The sequence below is a fragment of the Equus quagga genome, chromosome 13 (assembly GCF_021613505.1).
Source record: "Equus quagga isolate Etosha38 chromosome 13, UCLA_HA_Equagga_1.0, whole genome shotgun sequence".
Taxonomy (NCBI): domain Eukaryota; kingdom Metazoa; phylum Chordata; class Mammalia; order Perissodactyla; family Equidae; genus Equus; species Equus quagga.
This window is the reverse complement of record NC_060279.1, coordinates 41,427,825-41,446,464: the sequence shown is the minus strand read 5'-3', so window position 1 is coordinate 41,446,464 and position 18,640 is coordinate 41,427,825. Positions and strand designations below refer to the sequence as shown.

Genomic DNA, 18,640 nt, shown 5'->3' with positions numbered 1-18,640 from the left:
GGGAGGGATCAACCTGAGATATATGTGGCGTTCATTCACAGAATTAAGACATCACCTTCTCTGGTTCTCTCTCCTCTGGAATTCTCAAGTCATTCTGGTGGCAGCTTCGGTTGCCCGGAATCCTTTCTCTCTTTCCTCCAGCTAGAAAGATGTCAGGGTTTCTATCCAAGTTTTAGTTGCTTTGGTTATGCTGCTTTGTGACTGATGCCCACTATCAGGGCAAAGCCCCCTAAAAGCAGGAAACTCCCCCACTGTGTGCGGTGCTTCATCTTTTGACTCTCTTCTACAATCTGCCTGCTTTTAATGTACTATTCGGTATCCTCAGGTAACTAGTTTTGTATTGTCTCCAGAGTTTCTAGTTGTTATCACTGGGAGGGGTGGTCTATAGGGGGTTTATACAGTAATACCTGAAGCAGAATCATCAATTCTATCAGTTTTTTCTTTATGTACAATGAAGCTCTTTTGTTTTCTTGATGAATTGACCAATTTAACGTTATGAAATATCTCTCTTTATCCCTTTTAGTATTCTTTGTTCTGAAGTCTTTCTTTGACATTAACATATTGCCGCTAACAGCAACTTCAGCTTTCTTTTGATTATTGTTTTCATTGGATATTTTTTCCCTCCTTTTACTTTTAACCTATCTATATAGTTATACTTAAATGGGATTTCTTTTTTTTGTGTTTTTCATTATTTGATGAGGAAGATTGGCCCTGAGCTAACATGTGTTGCTAATCTTCCTCTTTTTGCTTGAGGAAAATTGTTACTGAGCCAACATTTGTGCCAGTCTTCCTCTATTTTGTATGTTGGACGCAGCCACAGCATGGCTTGATGAACGGTGTGTAGGTCTGCACCAGGGATCTGAACCCACGAACCCCAGGCCACCAAAGCAGAGCGCACGAGCTTAACCACAACACCACTTGGTCCAGTCCCTGGATTTCTTACAGACAGCATATAGTTGTGTCTTGCTTTTTTATCCAATCTGGCAATCTCAGTCTTTTATTTGGAGTGCGTAGACTATTTACTTTTAGTATAATTATTGATATAGTTATGTTTAAATCTGCCATCTTAATCTTTGTTGTATATGTCTCATCTGTTTTTTACTCCTTTTTTCCTCCCTTTCCTGAATTCTTTTCAATTAATAGAGTATTTCTTAATTATCCCACTTACTCCACTATTGTGTTATTAGATATAATTTGTTGTTTTATTTTCTTTGTGGTGGTTCTAGGTTTACAGTATATATCTTTAATTTATAAATATTACTTTTAAATAATACAATATTACTTCTCATATAGTATAAGAATTTTACAACAGTATATTTAATTTCCTCCTCCTATCCTTTATGCTTTTGTTGTCATACATTTTACTTCTATATGTGTTATAAATTCCATGATACTTTGTTGTCTTTACTTTAAACAATTAAAGAGATTAAAAATGAAAAAAGAGTTCTTTTCATATTTAACCACATATTTACCATTTCTGGTGTCCTTCATTCCTTTGTGTAAATCCATTTTCCATCTGGTATCATTCCTTCTGCCTGAAGAACTTCCATTAATATTCTTGTAGTACAGATCTGCTGGTAATGAATTCTCTTAGCTTTTGTTGGTCTGAAAAAGTCTTTATTTCACTCTTGTGTGTGAAAGATATTTTTACAGGGTATAAAATTCTGGGTTGATAGCTTTTTTTCTTTTAGTCCTTGAAGGATGTCGCTCTGGTCTTCTGGCTTGCATAGTTTCTGATGAGAAGGCTGCCTGTTTTAGTTTTTAATTCCTCTCTATGTAATGTTTTAACCCCCTTTAGCTACCTTCAAAGTTTTCTCTTTATCTTTGGTTTTCAAAAGTTTAATTTTTATGTGTCTAGGTGAGTGTTTCTTGGTATTTCTTCTGCTTCAGATTTTCTAAATTTTATAGATCTGTAGTTTGATATATTTTATTATTTTTTAAAAATTCTGAGCCGGTATGTCATCAAATATTTCTTCAGCCCTGTTCTTTTTCTCTTGTCTTTCTGAGATTCCAATTATATGTATGTTAGAGTGTTTGATGTTATCCTACAGCTTTTGAAAGCTCTATTCTGGTTTTTTTTCTCTTTTTCTTTTAGTTTAGATTAATTTTATTACCCTATGTTCAAGTTCACTGATTGTTTCTTCAGCTGTGTCTAGTCTACTGATGAGCCTATCAGAGAACTTCTTCATCTCTGGTATCATGTCTTTTATTTCTATCATTTTCATTTAATGTTTTCTATTTCCTGAAATTCCCCATCTGTTGACACATGTTGTCTACTTTTTTCATTGGACCTTTTAACATATTAATCATAATTATTTTAAAGCCTCTGATAGTTTCAACGTCTGGGTATCTCTGAGATTGCTTTTTTTCTTTGAGGAAGATTAGCCCTGAGCTAACATCTGCCAATCCTCCTCTTTCTGCTGAGGAAGACTGGCCATGAGCTCACATCCATGCCCATCTTCCTCTACTTTATATGTGGGATGCCTGCCACAGCATGGCTTGCCAAGCAGTGCCCTGTCCACACCCGCGATCCGAACCGGCTAACCCCAGGCTGCTGAAGTGGAACATGCAAACTTTGACCACTGTGCCACTGGGCCAGCCCTCTGAGATTGCTTTTATCTCTTGATATAAGTGGGGCGCTTTTTTTTTGTCATGTAATATTTGATTGAATGCCAGGCATCATGTGTGGAACAGTAGGGACTGAAATAAATAGTATTTGAACCCGAAAACTTGCAAGCCTCTTCTTCTATTAGGGGATTGAGTCAATTAAACTCGATTTGGGTTTTGTTTTGGCTATCAGTACCTCTATTGTGCCATAGGCTTCAAATCTGTCTAACAGTGGGCTGGCTTGTGCTTAGAGTGGGTGCTGGAGTTGGAGGGTTTTTCTCAGTGTTCTCTTCTCCCCTCCCTGTCAGCTTTTAGCCACCACTGCATGCCTGTACCATAGACAGGTTCTCTCTCCACTCTCTTACCCCTCCCCTACTGGTAGACCACCCTTGCTTTTTAGTTGGGCTAGATTTGAGCTAGAAGGGTTCTGTGTTGTCTGATCCAGCCTCAATCTTAGTCAGGGTCTGTGTGCCTGTGTCTTGGGAGTGAGGCTTTCTTCATTTTTCTGCCCTTCCACCTTATCACAGCCAACCTCTGTGGTTAGTCTTGGGAAGGAGTTTCTTCTCTCTCCCCCAGTTGTAGCAAACCTCTACTTAGTATCAGTATAGGAATCTGGGTCTAGGATGGTTTCCTGCCTCTCCCTAGGAGTAGAGGGTTTTTGCTTTACTCTTTCTCCAGAAGAAGTAGATCTTTGCCTGTGCCCTCTGAATGAGAGGGTTTACTGCCCATCCCCCAAGGGCTTAAGGCTTTTGTTTAGTAGAAGAGAAGGATCATGGGGCAGTGGGTGGGGCATTGTGTCTTGTCACCTACCAATTGCCAATCACCTCCCTCATGCCTAGGTTACCAAGGAGACTATTTCTAATCTCCTGCCCTGCCCCTAGTCTTTCTTGTTGAACACAAGAACCCCGTGGAGAAGACTTGCAAGTGAGTGGGAACTCTGTTATGTCTGGAGTGGGATTGCTGTTCTTGCAGTTTTCTAAATCCCAAACAGTAGCAGAAGCAGCCTATGATGTCTTTGTCTGCTAATTCTTTTGTCTCTGTCATTTCTCAGTCTGTTTCTACTGACTGATTTTCTCCTGGTTATAGGTCAGATTTTCGTACATCTTTGTATGTCAAGTTATTTTCGATTGGATTTTACACACTGTGAATTTAATGCTATTGGATATTAGGTTTTGTTATATTCCTTTAAAGAGTGTTGGATATTTTTGCTGGCATGCAGTTAAATTACTTACATTACTTTGATCCTTTTGAGGTTTGTTTTTAAGATCTTTTAGGGTGAGTTTAGAGTAGCTTTTACTCTAGAAATAATTTAGCCCCACACCTAAAGCATGGCCTTTTTGAGTTCTCTTCTGAATGCCATGTAGTTTCAAGGGAGGTCTCTATTCTGGCTGGAGGGAAGTCAAATTATTCCAGATCCTCTTTGAACTCCAGGAATTGTTCATTTTACAGCTCACTCTGGTAATAGATCTTTCCTCGAATTGTTATTCAGCCAAAATTCAAGGAGATCCTATGCAGATTTCTGGAGCTTTTTCTCTAAAGCTCCCTGTAGATTCTGGCTGCTTTGGCCTTCTTGAACTCCAGTCTCTGTCTCCTCAGCTCATTGAAGTTGCTGAACTCTGTTTGGGTGCCCCTCTCTGAGCTGCAATTCAGGAGTTACCTCTAGGCAGAACGCCTAGGTTGTGGTAGGGCTTACCTTGTTTGTTTCCCTTTTCCCAGGGATCACAGTTTGTGTCTACCTGTCGTCCAATTCTGAAAGTAGTTGTTTCCTATATTGTGTTCAGTTTTCTAGGTGTTTACAGTGGGAGGTTAATTCCAGACCACCCAGAAGTTCCCAGACTGTCCTGTAAAAGCAGAATATTTTTATTTATGGGTAATTTAATTAAAACGTGATTTTAAATGTTCTTGGCTTTAAAAGAAATACTGATGGAATTCTATTTCATACCATATAGAAAAATCAATTCCAGTTGGGTTAAGAACTTAAATAACAAAATAAAAAATTAAAAGCTCTTAGTAGAAAGTGTAGTTGAATAGCTTTTAGATCCTGGGGATAGCACAAAATTTCTTAAGACACAGAAGGCACTTGTTATAAAAATATTCATAAATTGGACTTGTTTAAAATTGAGAACTTTTTAAAAATCAAGATACTTTAAATAAAGTGAGAAGGCAAATGACACACTGGAAGATATTCATAGTATACACAAATGAAGAAGACTATGTCAAGAACATATAAAGAACTCTAGAAATCAATGAGAAAAGCACAAAAACTCAATATAGCAGTGGGCAAAACATATGAATAGGTATTTTACAGAAGAAGACACTCACATAGCCAATAAATGTATGAAGAGGTGATCAACATCATTAGTAATTAGAGAAATGTAAATTAGGACCACAGTGAGTAATCTTTTCACACCCATTCCATTGGCAAAAATTAAGTTATTGTCAAGGTCTTAGCTTTTAGTTTACTTTTTACAAGATTAAAGATAACTAGTTAAATATCCAAACAAAGAACTCAGTAATCTTTTCACACCCATTCCATTGGCAAAAATTAAGTTATTGTCAAGGTCTTAGCTTTTAGTTTACTTTTTACAAGATTAAAGATAACTAGTTAAATATCCAAACAAAGAACTCACCGTAATGAGTCTGTGTTATGAACCATGGATTGTGATTAATCCAGTTCTGTACACCTGTGGTTCAAATAAGGAAAAAGAAAAGTACTAGAGACCATTTAGTATCCAACATTAGGGAAAACGCATATGCACACACAGTAAACCTAAGTTATTCAAGAGCATATTGTTGCCTTTATGCTTGTTTTCTTTCCAGGAAGGAGCCTAAATACTTCATCATTTGGGAAGAATATCTTAGTTAAGGATCTCACAGATTTCACCTAGAAATCAACTAAGAGTGCTCTATCTCCTCTTGCTATTATAAGCAGCTTGTGAATGGCAAAAAATATGTCCTTTTAAAGATGAATTTTCAGCTAAGAATAAGATTAAATGGTAGGGTGGCATTGGAAACAATTTGTTGGTCATAATGTACATTGAAGATTCATCCAGATCAATAGCGTGAACAGTTCAATGTCTATTTGACATTTGGAAGCTGAACTTGGATGATATTGCCATGACCAAAATGTTATCATTCCACTTTTTTCCTAATCACTTTTGCACTGTATAAGGAGATTATCTTCTGTGTGTTCAGTAGCACAATTCCTGTCAGTTACTAGAGGTTTGAGAAAATGAGAACATTTTAATATTCAGATCCTACATAAAATAAGATATTACTATTTAAAAGCCTTAAAAAATATGGAGGTTGAGGTTAAGGAACCAACAAAACAAAGATCTCTGATATCTGGAATTTCGGTTTTTGCTGTTGCATGCAGATTCCAGATATTACTAGAATTGCTTTCCCTACAGTCGTTTGTGCTCATTGTAAGAATTTATCAGTTACCATCTTCTGGCATTCATTCCATAGAACTAAGTCATAAGGATAGAGAGAGAGAGGCATGGCATGGATTTTCAACATTTACATATTTAGAAATTATTTTGAAGCCTAATTTTGAAACTTTGACTTTTAGAATCCAGAGAGACAAAATTAGATCACTGATGAAGATAAGTTTTACACTTTCCCTGCTCATAATTCATCCCTTTTCTCTTATTGAAGTCTAACTCAGCAAAGAGTATCTTGTTAAGAGGACTGAAACTTGTTACCCTCAGACAGCTGGCTTTGCAGTCTGAACATTCCAACTTGACATGTTGTAGGAAATGGTCAGTTGGAAAAGAGAGTGACTAGTATCGTTGAATTCAGTGTACTCTCTCAAGCTAGACTAACTTCATCTGATTCCATGTATGAGCCAACCAGTCTGAGGGTTTAAATTAAGACGGAAAGATCCCGGAAGCACTGCCTGCCTGTGTATTATCTTTAGTTCTTACTTGATTATGTTCCCTCCAAGTCCAGAAAGTATATTTTTTGATGGATATTCTCATTTGTAATGAGCCTATGATCGTTTCTCATGGACCATCGACATTCATGATTTTTAGGCAGAAGACTTCAGCAGGGATTAAGTGATTCAGTCTTTTTTTTTTTTGCAAATGAGTGTGTCCAAACCAGGGAAATGAATACTAATGGATTTGGTTAATTTTAAGGACAAGTGAAGAACAAAGCAGTCTCTGTTGTGATCTCTTTTTGTATGTTTCTCATTTGCTAAGCACAGTTAGTTTAAAAATGGTTTGGCTCCCGTGGAAGCCATTCCTACTTGCATTAAAGTATTACTGAATCGCCAGGCATCCTATTTATATTTCAGTTCCCTTTGACTTCATATTTAAATAGAAGGGGAGAGGTGGGTGAGAGGCTATTGATGATACTCTTCTCATGTTATGAAGAAACTGAAAGTTGAATAAATTTTTGTTTCTGTTGAAATTGTCACAAGGGCCTCTCAAGTTCTAGACTTCTTTATACCCTAGGAAATACTTTATCGGACTTGAGATCACTCCACTGATCACCACTGAGGAAATGCAGTCATAGTCTTCCGTGCATTATCAAAGACCTACTCTTCTTTCCTTGGCAAAAGACATTGGAGAATATCTTGGAAACTAGAATGCCACTAGCTAGTTTTCCCTCCCTTCCTTCCTTCCTTGATTGAGGAACTCGGGCTGATTTATAACATCAGCAGAGAGAATATGTGGTCTTGTCTGAGGGAAGACCATTTTCCTTTGGATAGTTTTGTACTTCGGAAGGCAGTGATGGGAATACTTGGTAATATGTGTGATTCGTTACAGTTACAAGTTTAAGCAATAATCACAGGAAGAAAACTCATTGATCAGGATCACACACATCCATGGAGGCTGTTTGACAGTGATTAGAGGCTTTGCTTTAATTTGGGAGAGGGATGATAGGAGGAGAGTTGTGGGAGAGGAGTTTTGAATGAATAAATTATTTTATTTTTGCATTTAATTCATACTTCCTAAATCACAGAAACATGGGAAAGATTCTTCTTGAGCTTGAAGCTTAAATCAGAGCTTCGCTGTGATTATCTCTTTGGTCTATACATTCTCGGTGATTAACTCTTGATTACATGAGTAGATGACCTGTTTTGTGTACATTTAAAATTCTGAATGATTTTTGCTCAGCAAGTAAATGTGATTTGGGGCTAATTTTTCCATCTGTGCATTATTTGATGTGTTCTGAGAATACAAAGTAACTTGGATTACTTGATGTTTTTGTATTATGCATTGTACCACTTTCCTTTATAAGGGCACATTTTAAAGAATTGCACATACGTGCATTTATTTCTTCTTCATAGATTTATCGAGTGCCTTTTATGTGCCAGGCCCTGCTCTAGGAGCTTGGCATGCATCTGTGAACAATAGGCAAAAATCTCTACCCATTTCTTCCTGAGGATTTTTAACTATTATTACAAGGAAGTCCTTAGAGTACATTTATTGTTCAATGTTTTGTTAACCTGTTTTAATGATGGAAGGGAGAAGAACAAAACTAGGGATATCTCACTTCAGGAAAGGAGTTTTTGTGAAAATGATCTGTTTGATAGCAAAAATGCCACCATCGCTTACATCATTTTTAGAACTTCTCTTTGGAATTTTGGGCTACACAAAAATATCAGCCACGTTGTTTTATAATCAACCCTAGCCTTTTACATCTCTCTGCAAATTTGCTTGCTTGTTCATTCACTATAGATTTACCACATTGGCTTCAAATGACTTTAAACTTTCTGAAAATAAAATCCACTCTTTAAAGCTGATAATTGCCTTTGAAGATATTTTAAACAGTGTGTTAGAGGTAATTTTAATAGCAAAAATAAGATCATGGGCCCCTTGAAGGGAGCAGCCGTCTTTTGTACATACAATTTCTGGCATGTTTATTAAAAGTAAGTCTTCTTTTACAATGACCTTGATCATATTCTCTAAGTGCATAGCAGAATATAGCTAACCAATATCCGTCTGAGCCTGACTTTAGATGATTCTGTAATTTATTTGAGTAAGTAGGCTTTTTTTTGTTCTTCCCCCTCACCAGGTATACAATGTTTACATGGCAGGGAGGCAGCTGTGTTCCAAGCGGTACCGGGAGTTTGCCATCCTACACCAGAACCTGAAGAGAGAGTTTGCCAACTTTACATTTCCCCGACTTCCAGGGAAGTGGCCATTCTCTTTATCAGAACAGCAATTAGATGCCCGACGTCGGGGGTTGGAAGAATACCTAGAAAAAGGTAAGCCGACCTATTAAACTACTATCTTGAGTAAACACAGGGTCTAGGTATATACTGAAACTCCTAAACTGCATAGTGAAGTTTCCTGAAACTCAATAGTGAAAGTAAGTCAAATCTCTGACCGTAGGTGTTGAATGATCTCAACTTTGAAACCAAGATTGAAATGTCCAATACAGTGGTAAATAGCTTATTTTATTGACTCCCTGAGCACTTAACAGTGGTAGAAAGACGCATAATTAGTTTTTGATGCATTAAAGATCTTTATTTATAGGGTTATATTGTTTGGCAGCAAACACATACAGAAGGACTCATCGACATGCTGAGTTGATTTGGGAACTAAGTGGGCAGCATTTAAGACATTTTTGTTAAAATGATTCTTAGTTCACTGGCATATCCTACTTGAAAACTCCTTGTTTCTCTTATAGGTGTCCATGGGTAGGTTTGCTGAGAGTAGGTAGTCTAAAGTCCCCTTGTCCTGAGAAGTACTGAAACTTACTTGTTATTTCAGCACTTCCAGACAATACTTTAGGATTCTGTGGATGTGGATGCTGAAACGTTTCTTTATCTAGAAAGGCAGGGGGAAATGACACAGATCTTCTGAATAAGAGAATTCATTTTGTGGCTCAAAGAAGAGACCTTGCTTCGCATATTATAGAGTTATATAATTTGCTAGCTGTGCACTAGGCTTTTCTTTAAAATACTAATTTAATAGAATAATGGTCTTGTGTGATATTTAGTAATTTGTGTTCTTGTGTCCTGGTATAAGAACTAATTGACCTAGTTGAAATTTTTTAAAACTTTACCCTTATCCCTGAAGAAAAACCATTTCCCCCATAGCAAGTAGTGAAACTTCATCTGTTTTTAGCTTTTTTCCAACATGAAATAGCCTCTAAACACAGCCCTTGGGAAATGAGAAAGGGTATAATTTTTTTAAATAAAATGAGGTAACATCACTAGCATAATTTACCATCCTCATGAGAGTGTCAGGAAATTAACTTTCTTAGATTTAGACAATTAGCTACCTATCTGCCTGCTTTTCTTCCTTCCTGTCTTTCCTTTTTTTGGTGAGGAAGGTTGGCCCTGGGCTAACATTGGTTGCCAATCCTCCTCTTTTTGCTTGAGGAAAGTTGTCACTGAGCTAGCTTCTGCACCAGTCTTCCTCTATTTTGTATGTGGGACACCACCACGGTGTGGCTTGATGAGCAGTGTGTAGGTCCATGCCTGGGATCCGAACCTGTGAACCCTGGACTGCTGAAGCAGAGCACACAAACTTAACCACTGTGCCATTGGGCCAGCCCCCTTTTCTTTCTTCTTTTTGGCTGCTGTTGTTTGGAAGCTAAAGTTAGTGAGATAAGAAGATGTGCTCAGCTTAATACTTAATTATCTACTCTTTTTTTTCCCAAAGTGGCTTTAAATGCTTATGGTTCTCTGACTGGCCTGCTCCTAGGCCAAATAGATATTTTTCCTTTTGTATTTCCATTTTGTGTTTGGTTTATTCCTAATTGACCTCACGCTTGCTCTGTTGTCTAGCTTGTTAATAGTTCACACAAGACTGCAAAATTAGATTTACTGAACTTTTCTCTTTTTGGAGGTGACTTCCTTTGGGTATGTTTAATATTTTTAGCAGGCTACATCTTTGATGCATCCTATTATTCCTGTTCTAATTCATATTATAATGAATGTTTGTTGTGCCTTAAAATCTCGTATGTCAGGGATGGCATACTACTTCAGCATTGCCCGTTATTGGTGATTTACACTTAAACCTTGATATGTTCTTGACTTTATATTCTTATTTATTTATTTATTTGAGGACGATTAGCCCTGAGCTAACATCTGCTGCCACTCCTCCTCTTTTTGCTGAGGAGGACTGGCCCTGAGCTAACATCTGTGCCCATCTTCCTCTACTTTATATGTGGGATGCCTACTACAGCATGGCTTGCCAAGCAGTGCTGTGTCCACACCCGGGGTCCGAGCCAGCAAACCCCGGGCCACCAAAGCAGAACGTGCAAACTTAACTGCTGTGCAACCGGGCCTGCCCCATGATTTTATATTCTTGATTTTGGGGCCTCATGCCAGATTCTATCTTTGTTTTCTACAGTGTGCTCAATACGAGTCATTGGTGAGAGTGACATCATGCAGGAATTCCTGTCGGAATCAGATGAGGTAGGTGAATACCCCCTCCAGTGACTATTTGCCTCTTGACTCCTTGTGGGGGAAAATAAATTAAAGATATCGAGTATGTATTGAATTGCCATAAATTCTCTAAATGACTATTTTTTCAACTTCCTTTTCTTTTTCTTTTTTCTTTCTTCTTTTCTTTTTGAGGAAGATTAGCCCTGAGCTAACTGCTGCCAATCCTCCTCTTTTCCCTGAGGAAGACTGGCCCTGAGCTAACATCTGTGCCCATCTTCCTCTACTTTATATGTGGGATGCCTACTAAGCATGGCTTGCCAAGTGGTGCCATATCCGCACCCAGGATCTGAAGCGGCCACCTCCCGGCCGCCTAAGTGGAACGTGCCAACTTAACCGCTGTGCCACTGGGCTGGCCCTCAGCTTCCTTTTCTTATGTGCCCTGCATATCCTTCAAGACCTAGTGCTCAGTCCACCTTCTCTTTGAAGGCTTCCCTGATACTCAAGTCATCGATTTTTCATCCACCAAGAACTTTTGTAGTCAGTACCACTTATCACCTTGTTGCTATCTTATTCTCTAATTTTTTAATACATATAATCAGATTATCACTTTATATTTTTAGTTTACTAGAGTATGAGCTACTAGGTAAGAGTGAAATATTTTTTTCCAGCTTTATTGGCATATAATTGAAAAATAGGATTGTATATGTTTGAAGTGTACAATTTGCTATTTTGATATATGTATATGTTATGAAATGATCACCACAATCAAGTTAATTAACATATCCATCACCTCATTACCATTTTCTTTCTTTCTTTTTGTGTTGAGAACACTTAGGATCTACCTTCTTAGCAAATTTCAAGTGTATAAGACAGTATTGTTAACTAAGGTCACCATGCTGTACATTAGATCTCCAGAACAAGAGCTAAGTCTCGATCATCTTTATATTCCCATTGCCTTATCTACAATGTCAAGTGTAGTTTATTTTCCCTTAACTACAATGTCAAGCAATAAATATTAATTGAATAGAATAATGAATATGTAATGCTACTATATTAAATAGTGTGTTATCTACTAATTATTTTATGCATGTATGTGTTATTTTCCAAACTAGATTATAAGTTTCTTGCAGACAAGGGCTTATAACAAAGTAATGCTTAGGGTGGTTTTAGGTGATGGTACTTTTTTTTAAAATAGTAAATGAAGATGGACTGATTCCTAAATAGTTGTTTCTCTCTAATAAAAATTATAAGGTCAAAAATCTGTTAGAGGAATGTGTTAATCACCAAAAGCAATAAGAGAGAAGGATTTCTTTTGAATTAAGGAAGATAAGAATTGTTTACTCTTTGCTAGAAGAAAATTGGGCAGCAGACTAACTCAGATTCCTGAGTTTCATTCATTTTTCCTTTCAAAAGTGTCATGATTATTTCAGGGTTCAGAAAGGAACTTAGGATCCTACTTGAGCCAATTTAGCATGCATAACCATTTAAAACCAGAGAATATTTGTTGAAACTACTGCTTTCAATTGTTTTTTTTTTTTTTTCTCATTTGTGAGTTCTGAATGTTTGGAAGTAAGCCAAAAATCTCATCTATATTTGACCTAGACTGCTTCACACAAGCTTCCTGTTTTGAAATGTGAACACATTGACTTCAATATATATCTTTCTTCCCTGTCCATCTTAAACGTTAACTTCTGCTGCAACCTAAAGTCAGCTTTATGACTTGTAAATGTATTCACTTAAGGTGTGTCTTTTTTCTGCTTTTCGTTGGAACTCACTTTATCACGTTTAAGTTGTTGTTTAGCATGTTACAAGGAAAGTGAGATTGTACGGGGTCGTAAATTCTTTCTTTATGTCTTTTCCCCCAGAACTACAATGGTGTGTCCGACGTAGAGCTGAGAGTAGCATTACCAGATGGAACAACAGTTACAGTCAGAGTTAAAAAGAACAGTACTACAGACCAAGTATACCAGGTAAATTAAACTTGAACAAGTAGACTTGACAGTGGATGGTTCAGAGCTAGAGCTAAGGAAGATGGATTAAATGAGTTAATACATATAAAGTGCTTGGAGTATCTGGCACATAATAAGTTTATTGAATGTTAACTACTATTGTTGTTATTGTTGCTAATGTAAAAGTATTTTGTCCTCCTTGAAAGAAAGATGCCATAAATATCCCAGGTTGTGGGGGTCGTGATTACCTCCACTCTTTTTAATTGAAAAAACTTTATAACATACATAGAGACGCAATATGTAGTACAGTTAACCTCCATGTACTCATAACTCATATTTAATAATCATCAAGATTTTGCCACGTTTGCATTATATATCCTTTTTTCCTTTTCCTTTGTTTAAATATTTTAAAGCAAATGCCATGTTATTGGACTGGTATATATTTTAGTATACATGTCTAAAAAATATGGACGTTCTTCTTACATAATCACAAAGCCATTATCAAGCCTAAAAAATTCTCCCTTGATATTAACTAATAACAAATCCATAGTCAAATTTTCCCAAATGTCTAAAAATGATTTTTTTTAGTTGGTTTGTTAAAATCTGGATCTAAACAAGGTCCTTATATCACATTTGGTTTTTGTGTTTGTTTTAATATAGAGCAGTCTCCTTTCCCTTCCCCAATTTTTTTTTGTGTTATTGTTTTATTGTAGAAATTGAGTCTGTGTCCTGTGGAATGTTCGACATTCTGAATTTGTTGTTTGTTTCTTTTGTCTGTTTGTATCATTTAATATGTCTTTCTGTCGCCTTATATTTTCCATAAATGGAAGTTTGCTCCAGAGGCTTGATTAGATTCAAGTTCAGCTTTTTTGATAAGAATACTTCATAATTGGTGTAATATAGTTCATATTGCTTCTCAACAGGAGGTACACAATATCTGATTATCCACTTTTGGTAATTAATCGGTAGGTTTAGATAGTGATAACCTGATCTCCCCATTGTAAAGTTCTCCATTGATCTTTTATCAGATGAGCGTATCACCCATGATTGCTGCCTTAACCAGTGATTTCATTAAGGGTTGTAAAGTGCTGATTTTCTAATTGTCTCATTTCTTCATATTTATTAACTAGAATTCCTTTGTAAAGAACTTTTCTTTGTCAACTGAGCCTATATTTTTATTGTTGTTAGTGCTGTCAAGTCGACTCCAACTCCTAGCAACCCTGCGTACAGCAGAGTGGAAACTGCCCGGTCTTTTTCCACCATCCTCTCGTCTTCTGACACTATATCACATATAGCAGCTATATCTGCTGCTATTTGTAGGGTTTTCATGCCCAGTTTTTTCAGAAGTGGGTGACCAGGTCCTTCTTCCTAGTCTGTCTTAGTCTGGAAGCTCCACTGAAACTTGTCCACCATGGTTGACCCCGCTGGTATTTGAAATATCGGTGGCATAGCTTTCAGCATAACAGAAGCATGCAGCCGCCATAGTATGACAGCCGACAGTTGGATGATGTGGTTCCCTGACCGGGAAACGAACCCAAGCGGTAGAGTGAGAGTGCCGAATCTTAGTTATCCTGGAATACAGTTTGTAGGAAAGGGAGTATAAATATTTAATTCTTTCCTTTTATTGCCAATTTTCAGAGTAAAGAATTGGTGCCCCAGTTGATTCCAGTGATGGCTGTGGGATAATTATTTTATTTTTTTAGTATCGTGTGAGTTTTTAGATATTTAATATGATTTAAGCAAGAGCATATATATCTTTTTTTTTAAAGATTTTTTATTTTTTTCCTTTTTCTCCCCAAGCCCCCCAGTACATAGTTGTGTATTCTTCGTTGTGGGTCCTTCTAGTTGTAGCATGTGGGATGCTGCCTCAGCGTGGTTTGATGAGTAGTGCCATGTCCGTGCCCAGGATTCGAACCAACGAAACACTGGGCCGCCTGCAGCGGAGTGCACAGACTTAACCACTCGGCCACGGGGCCAGCCCCGAGCATATATATCTTTTTGATGCTCAAGTTGTTCCATCTTTGGCCAATGGAAGCTCCTTCCTGTCTGCTCCTATAATCTTTCCATGCAAACTGTTTGTTTATAGTAGCATTCTTGCTTTTTAGTACAGCAAGATGTCTGGGCTCATCTTTGTATATTTGCTACCCTAGATTTAGAGTCAGCCATTTTCCCGAGGAGTCCTGGGTCCTTTCAATTAGAAATTGTATTTAAAGATCATAATCTGGCTGCTGGGTATATTTGTTGCTTTTAGGCCTCTTCGTTGCTCTTAATCCTGATTTCATCAAGATTTTCAGGGAGACTAGCAGGTTTCTGGGTATTAATGCTTATTTCTCCTTTGTGGAAAACAAAAACTAATCCTTTACTCATATACTGTACACCATGGCAAAGGATATGTGCAGAATCTGAGGTATTTCTCAAATTATAAATGGTGGGGTGATTGCAAGAAAAATGTTAATTTTACAGCTTGCTGATGTTTTGGGTTTTTTCCAGTATTTTTCCAGCAAGGTCTGATTTTTTTCTTTTTTCATGTGGAAGATTAGCCCTGAACTAACACCTGTTGCCAGTCTTCCTCATTTTTTGCTTGAGGTGTAGGTCTGTGCCCAAAATCCGAACCCACTGACCTGGGCTGCTGAAGTGGAACGCACTGAACTTAACAACTGTGCCACAGGGCTGGCCCCAAGGCCTGATTGTTTTTGCACTTTCCTCCTCACTCTGTTACTGAGACTTCTACCTATAAGCCATTTTCCAAACCTTGAGAGCATTTCAGTTTCTATCCAGTGCAGTATAGAGCAGTAACTTAGAACACTGACACTCTCCAGTTCCTACCTCACATCAGTGATAACCCTAGGTCTAATATGTGAAGATAAATGTGGCAAATATGGGAAGAAGAATGTAGTCATATTTGGTTAACTGAGACACTAATATTCAGCAATTTTATCTTGTTCAGTTAACATGTAATTTATGTAGGGATTGATCTTGAAAAGGAATTTTGGTACCACTAGTTTGTGTTTTTTGCCTTGTGTTTTTGTTGTTGTTGTTTTATGTAATTTCAGTTTTCATTTATTTACACATGGAGTCTTTCCATTTCTTTTTTATTTGTCATGTTAGGATCTTAGTTCCTAGAGAAAAGGACTAAGGCTTGTTCAGTATGCCTCTGTTGTCCCAACATTTTGCTATTTTCATGTGGATATTGATGATGATAATTCTTAGGAAAAGGAAAACCCCAGGCTGAGACATGGATCATCTGAAAAATAGACAAGAATAATCTATGAAGCATGAACAAAGTTGACAAATAGTATTTTAAGCTCAAGAACCAAAGATATAGATCTTGTATGTTAACAGCCTGTGTTAAATGTAGGTTGAATGTGTGAGACTGGATATATAAGAATTTATTTTCTTCTTAAGGTCTATACTTAACAGGTACATTTCTTGTTAAGTGCTGTTAAAAAAGACCCTTGTGGGATGAAGTCATATGTCAGAGAAGAAAGCGGATGTTTAAGGAAAGACTATTATCAGCTTAAATTGGAGAGGAGAACCTCATATTTAGAGATCCTAGCTGTTTGGGTCAAATACTAGTATTTTTTTCCTTTTATTTCATAAATACGTTTGCATGTATACATGTACACGTACATACAAAGAAGAATAGTTATGGACCGTGAATTTAGTTTATGTGAAACCAAGATGGCATAACCCCTCCCCTCTCCTCCTCCCACATGCATACACCTGTCTTTTCCCACAGTATTGTCTGATTTAGTTTCCCTGAAACTAATCTATGCTATTTACACTTTTAGGCTATTGCAGCAAAGGTTGGCATGGACAGTACGACGGTGAATTATTTTGCCTTATTTGAAGTGATCAATCATTCCTTTGGTAAGTGCCAGTGGCTAATACTAAGTTTTGTTTGGGGGTATTTTATTTTAATACTGTCAGACCGAAGCTCCCAGAAGCTGTCAGAATGAAACTGTTTGCCTAGAGAAGAGCTTGAAGACAAGAGATCCCACTCGTTAGGACTGTCCCCAACAAGCAGAGTGGGCACATCCCATGAAGTCTAAGTCAAAAGGGTATCTGATCACTGTAGACCCTGTCTCCTTTTTTGTAAGTATAAGTGACTTGTGCCCAGCACTGAAGCAGATAATTTCATGAGGTTTTTTAAAATCAGAGGTTCAAAATTAATGTATTCCAATGAAACAGCCTTAAAAAGAGAGAATGTTCTAATTAGCCATAATTTGTTTTAGTGTACTTCATGCTTTCTGTAGATTTTTAGGAATAGCTTTTTGTTTTCAGGAGTTAGAAAGAGATACATTGCTTAAAAGCCTTTGCTTTAATGCATATATTTAAGTTTCTGTGCGAATAGATATCTTCTTCCTGGGAAATTTTATTGTATGGCGACAGGAAGTTTCTCTTATATATTATTTTATAAAAACTAGGGATGGCGGTCACATTGGTTGCATCGAGACCACAGAGGGGAAGAAGTCTGAGGGCTTGCTCTGAATGACATAGATTTCCTACAGTTTATGTATGGGACTTTTCCGCATTGTATGTAGACAGGGCTAAGGCTAGAAATGACAACTAATATTGATTGGTCATACCTTACTCATGCCAGAAAGGGGGAGAGTTTGGTAGATTTGGGTCACCTTGCTGTCCCTGGTCAAGGTAAAATAACTTTGATTCACTCTGAAGCAGCCATCTCCCTATTATTCTTTATCTTTCTAGCTCCCTACAGTCCAAGTAGGCAGATATAAATGTTACAGAGGATTGCTAAGGAACCAGGACACTTGAGTTCTAATCTTATCTATCTTTTCTAAGCTTCAGTTAATAAATAAAATGGGAAATATTAAATCTGTCTTTTGCAGTAATATGAAGCCAAGTAAACATCAAGAGAATAAAACTCTGAGCCTTTCCAAAGAAAAGCAGTATAGAAATTTAAAGTGGTAATATTTTATCCTGCTTGTGCCTTGTTAGGAAGAGGAAGTAACGTTACTCAGAAGATACTTTTCACTTTGATAAATGTCTTAAGAGTTGTGAGGGTATAGGGAGAGCCTTTCAGCTCCTGACAATAAAAGCAGTTCATTGAGAATTGCCACGTGAGAGAGACTGCACCATAGCTGGGTAGGAGGAGAGGACGTTGCTGTAACTTACCAGATAATGGATCAGTTATTTTAACTGACTTTGGAGCAGGTGCTGTCTGCAGAATCAGCATGTTAACTGAAGGGTGTGTCCTTCAGTTGATAGATTTCAGTCAGTTTGTGCTCCACAGTCATAGTTAGAAGGGATAGATTTGGCTAGACAAATAGTTATTTTGTGGTCCTGAAGGGGAGCTCCTTGATGGATCTATGCTGGTGTTCTGGTTAATGATAACCTGCCATTCTCGATTTGCCTTACATAGTTTATACTTGGGAAATTCCTTATATATCTTTTCACTCTAGCTTTCTTTGTTTTCTCTTTTCTTCAGTACGTAAGCTGGCACCTAATGAATTTCCTCATAAACTCTACGTCCAGAATTACACATCAGCTGTGCCAGGCACCTGCCTGACCATTCGAAAATGGCTTTTTACTACAGAAGAAGAAATCCTCTTAAATGACAATGACCTTGCTGTTACTTACTTCTTTCATCAGGTGGGTGAACTGATCTTCCTGGATTTCTTTTTCTGTTTGTATGTAGTGGGTAATTTGCCAGTGCAGCCTAACTTCTTGGGTAAGCTGCTTTACCTCTTAGATCTTAGTGAAATTTGTA

General features: G+C 37.4%; 1 protein-coding gene across 4 annotated transcripts in view; it reads left to right on the top strand.

Annotated features, from left to right (window-relative positions):
• Positions 1-18,640, top strand: part of SNX27 (sorting nexin 27) — a 67,202-nt gene that overhangs the window by 30,642 nt on the left and 17,920 nt on the right. For all 4 annotated transcript variants that reach the window (XR_006891543.1, XM_046681899.1, XM_046681900.1 and 1 more), the window contains exons 3-7: positions 8,632-8,824; positions 10,923-10,987; positions 12,823-12,927; positions 16,698-16,776; positions 18,359-18,522. Coding sequence is in view for 3 of the 4 variants with exons in the window: in XM_046681899.1 (XP_046537855.1) it covers positions 8,632-8,824; positions 10,923-10,987; positions 12,823-12,927; positions 16,698-16,776; positions 18,359-18,522 (606 nt within the window). In the remaining variant the exon portion in view is untranslated. The remainder of the gene's footprint in view (positions 1-8,631; positions 8,825-10,922; positions 10,988-12,822; positions 12,928-16,697; positions 16,777-18,358; positions 18,523-18,640) is intronic.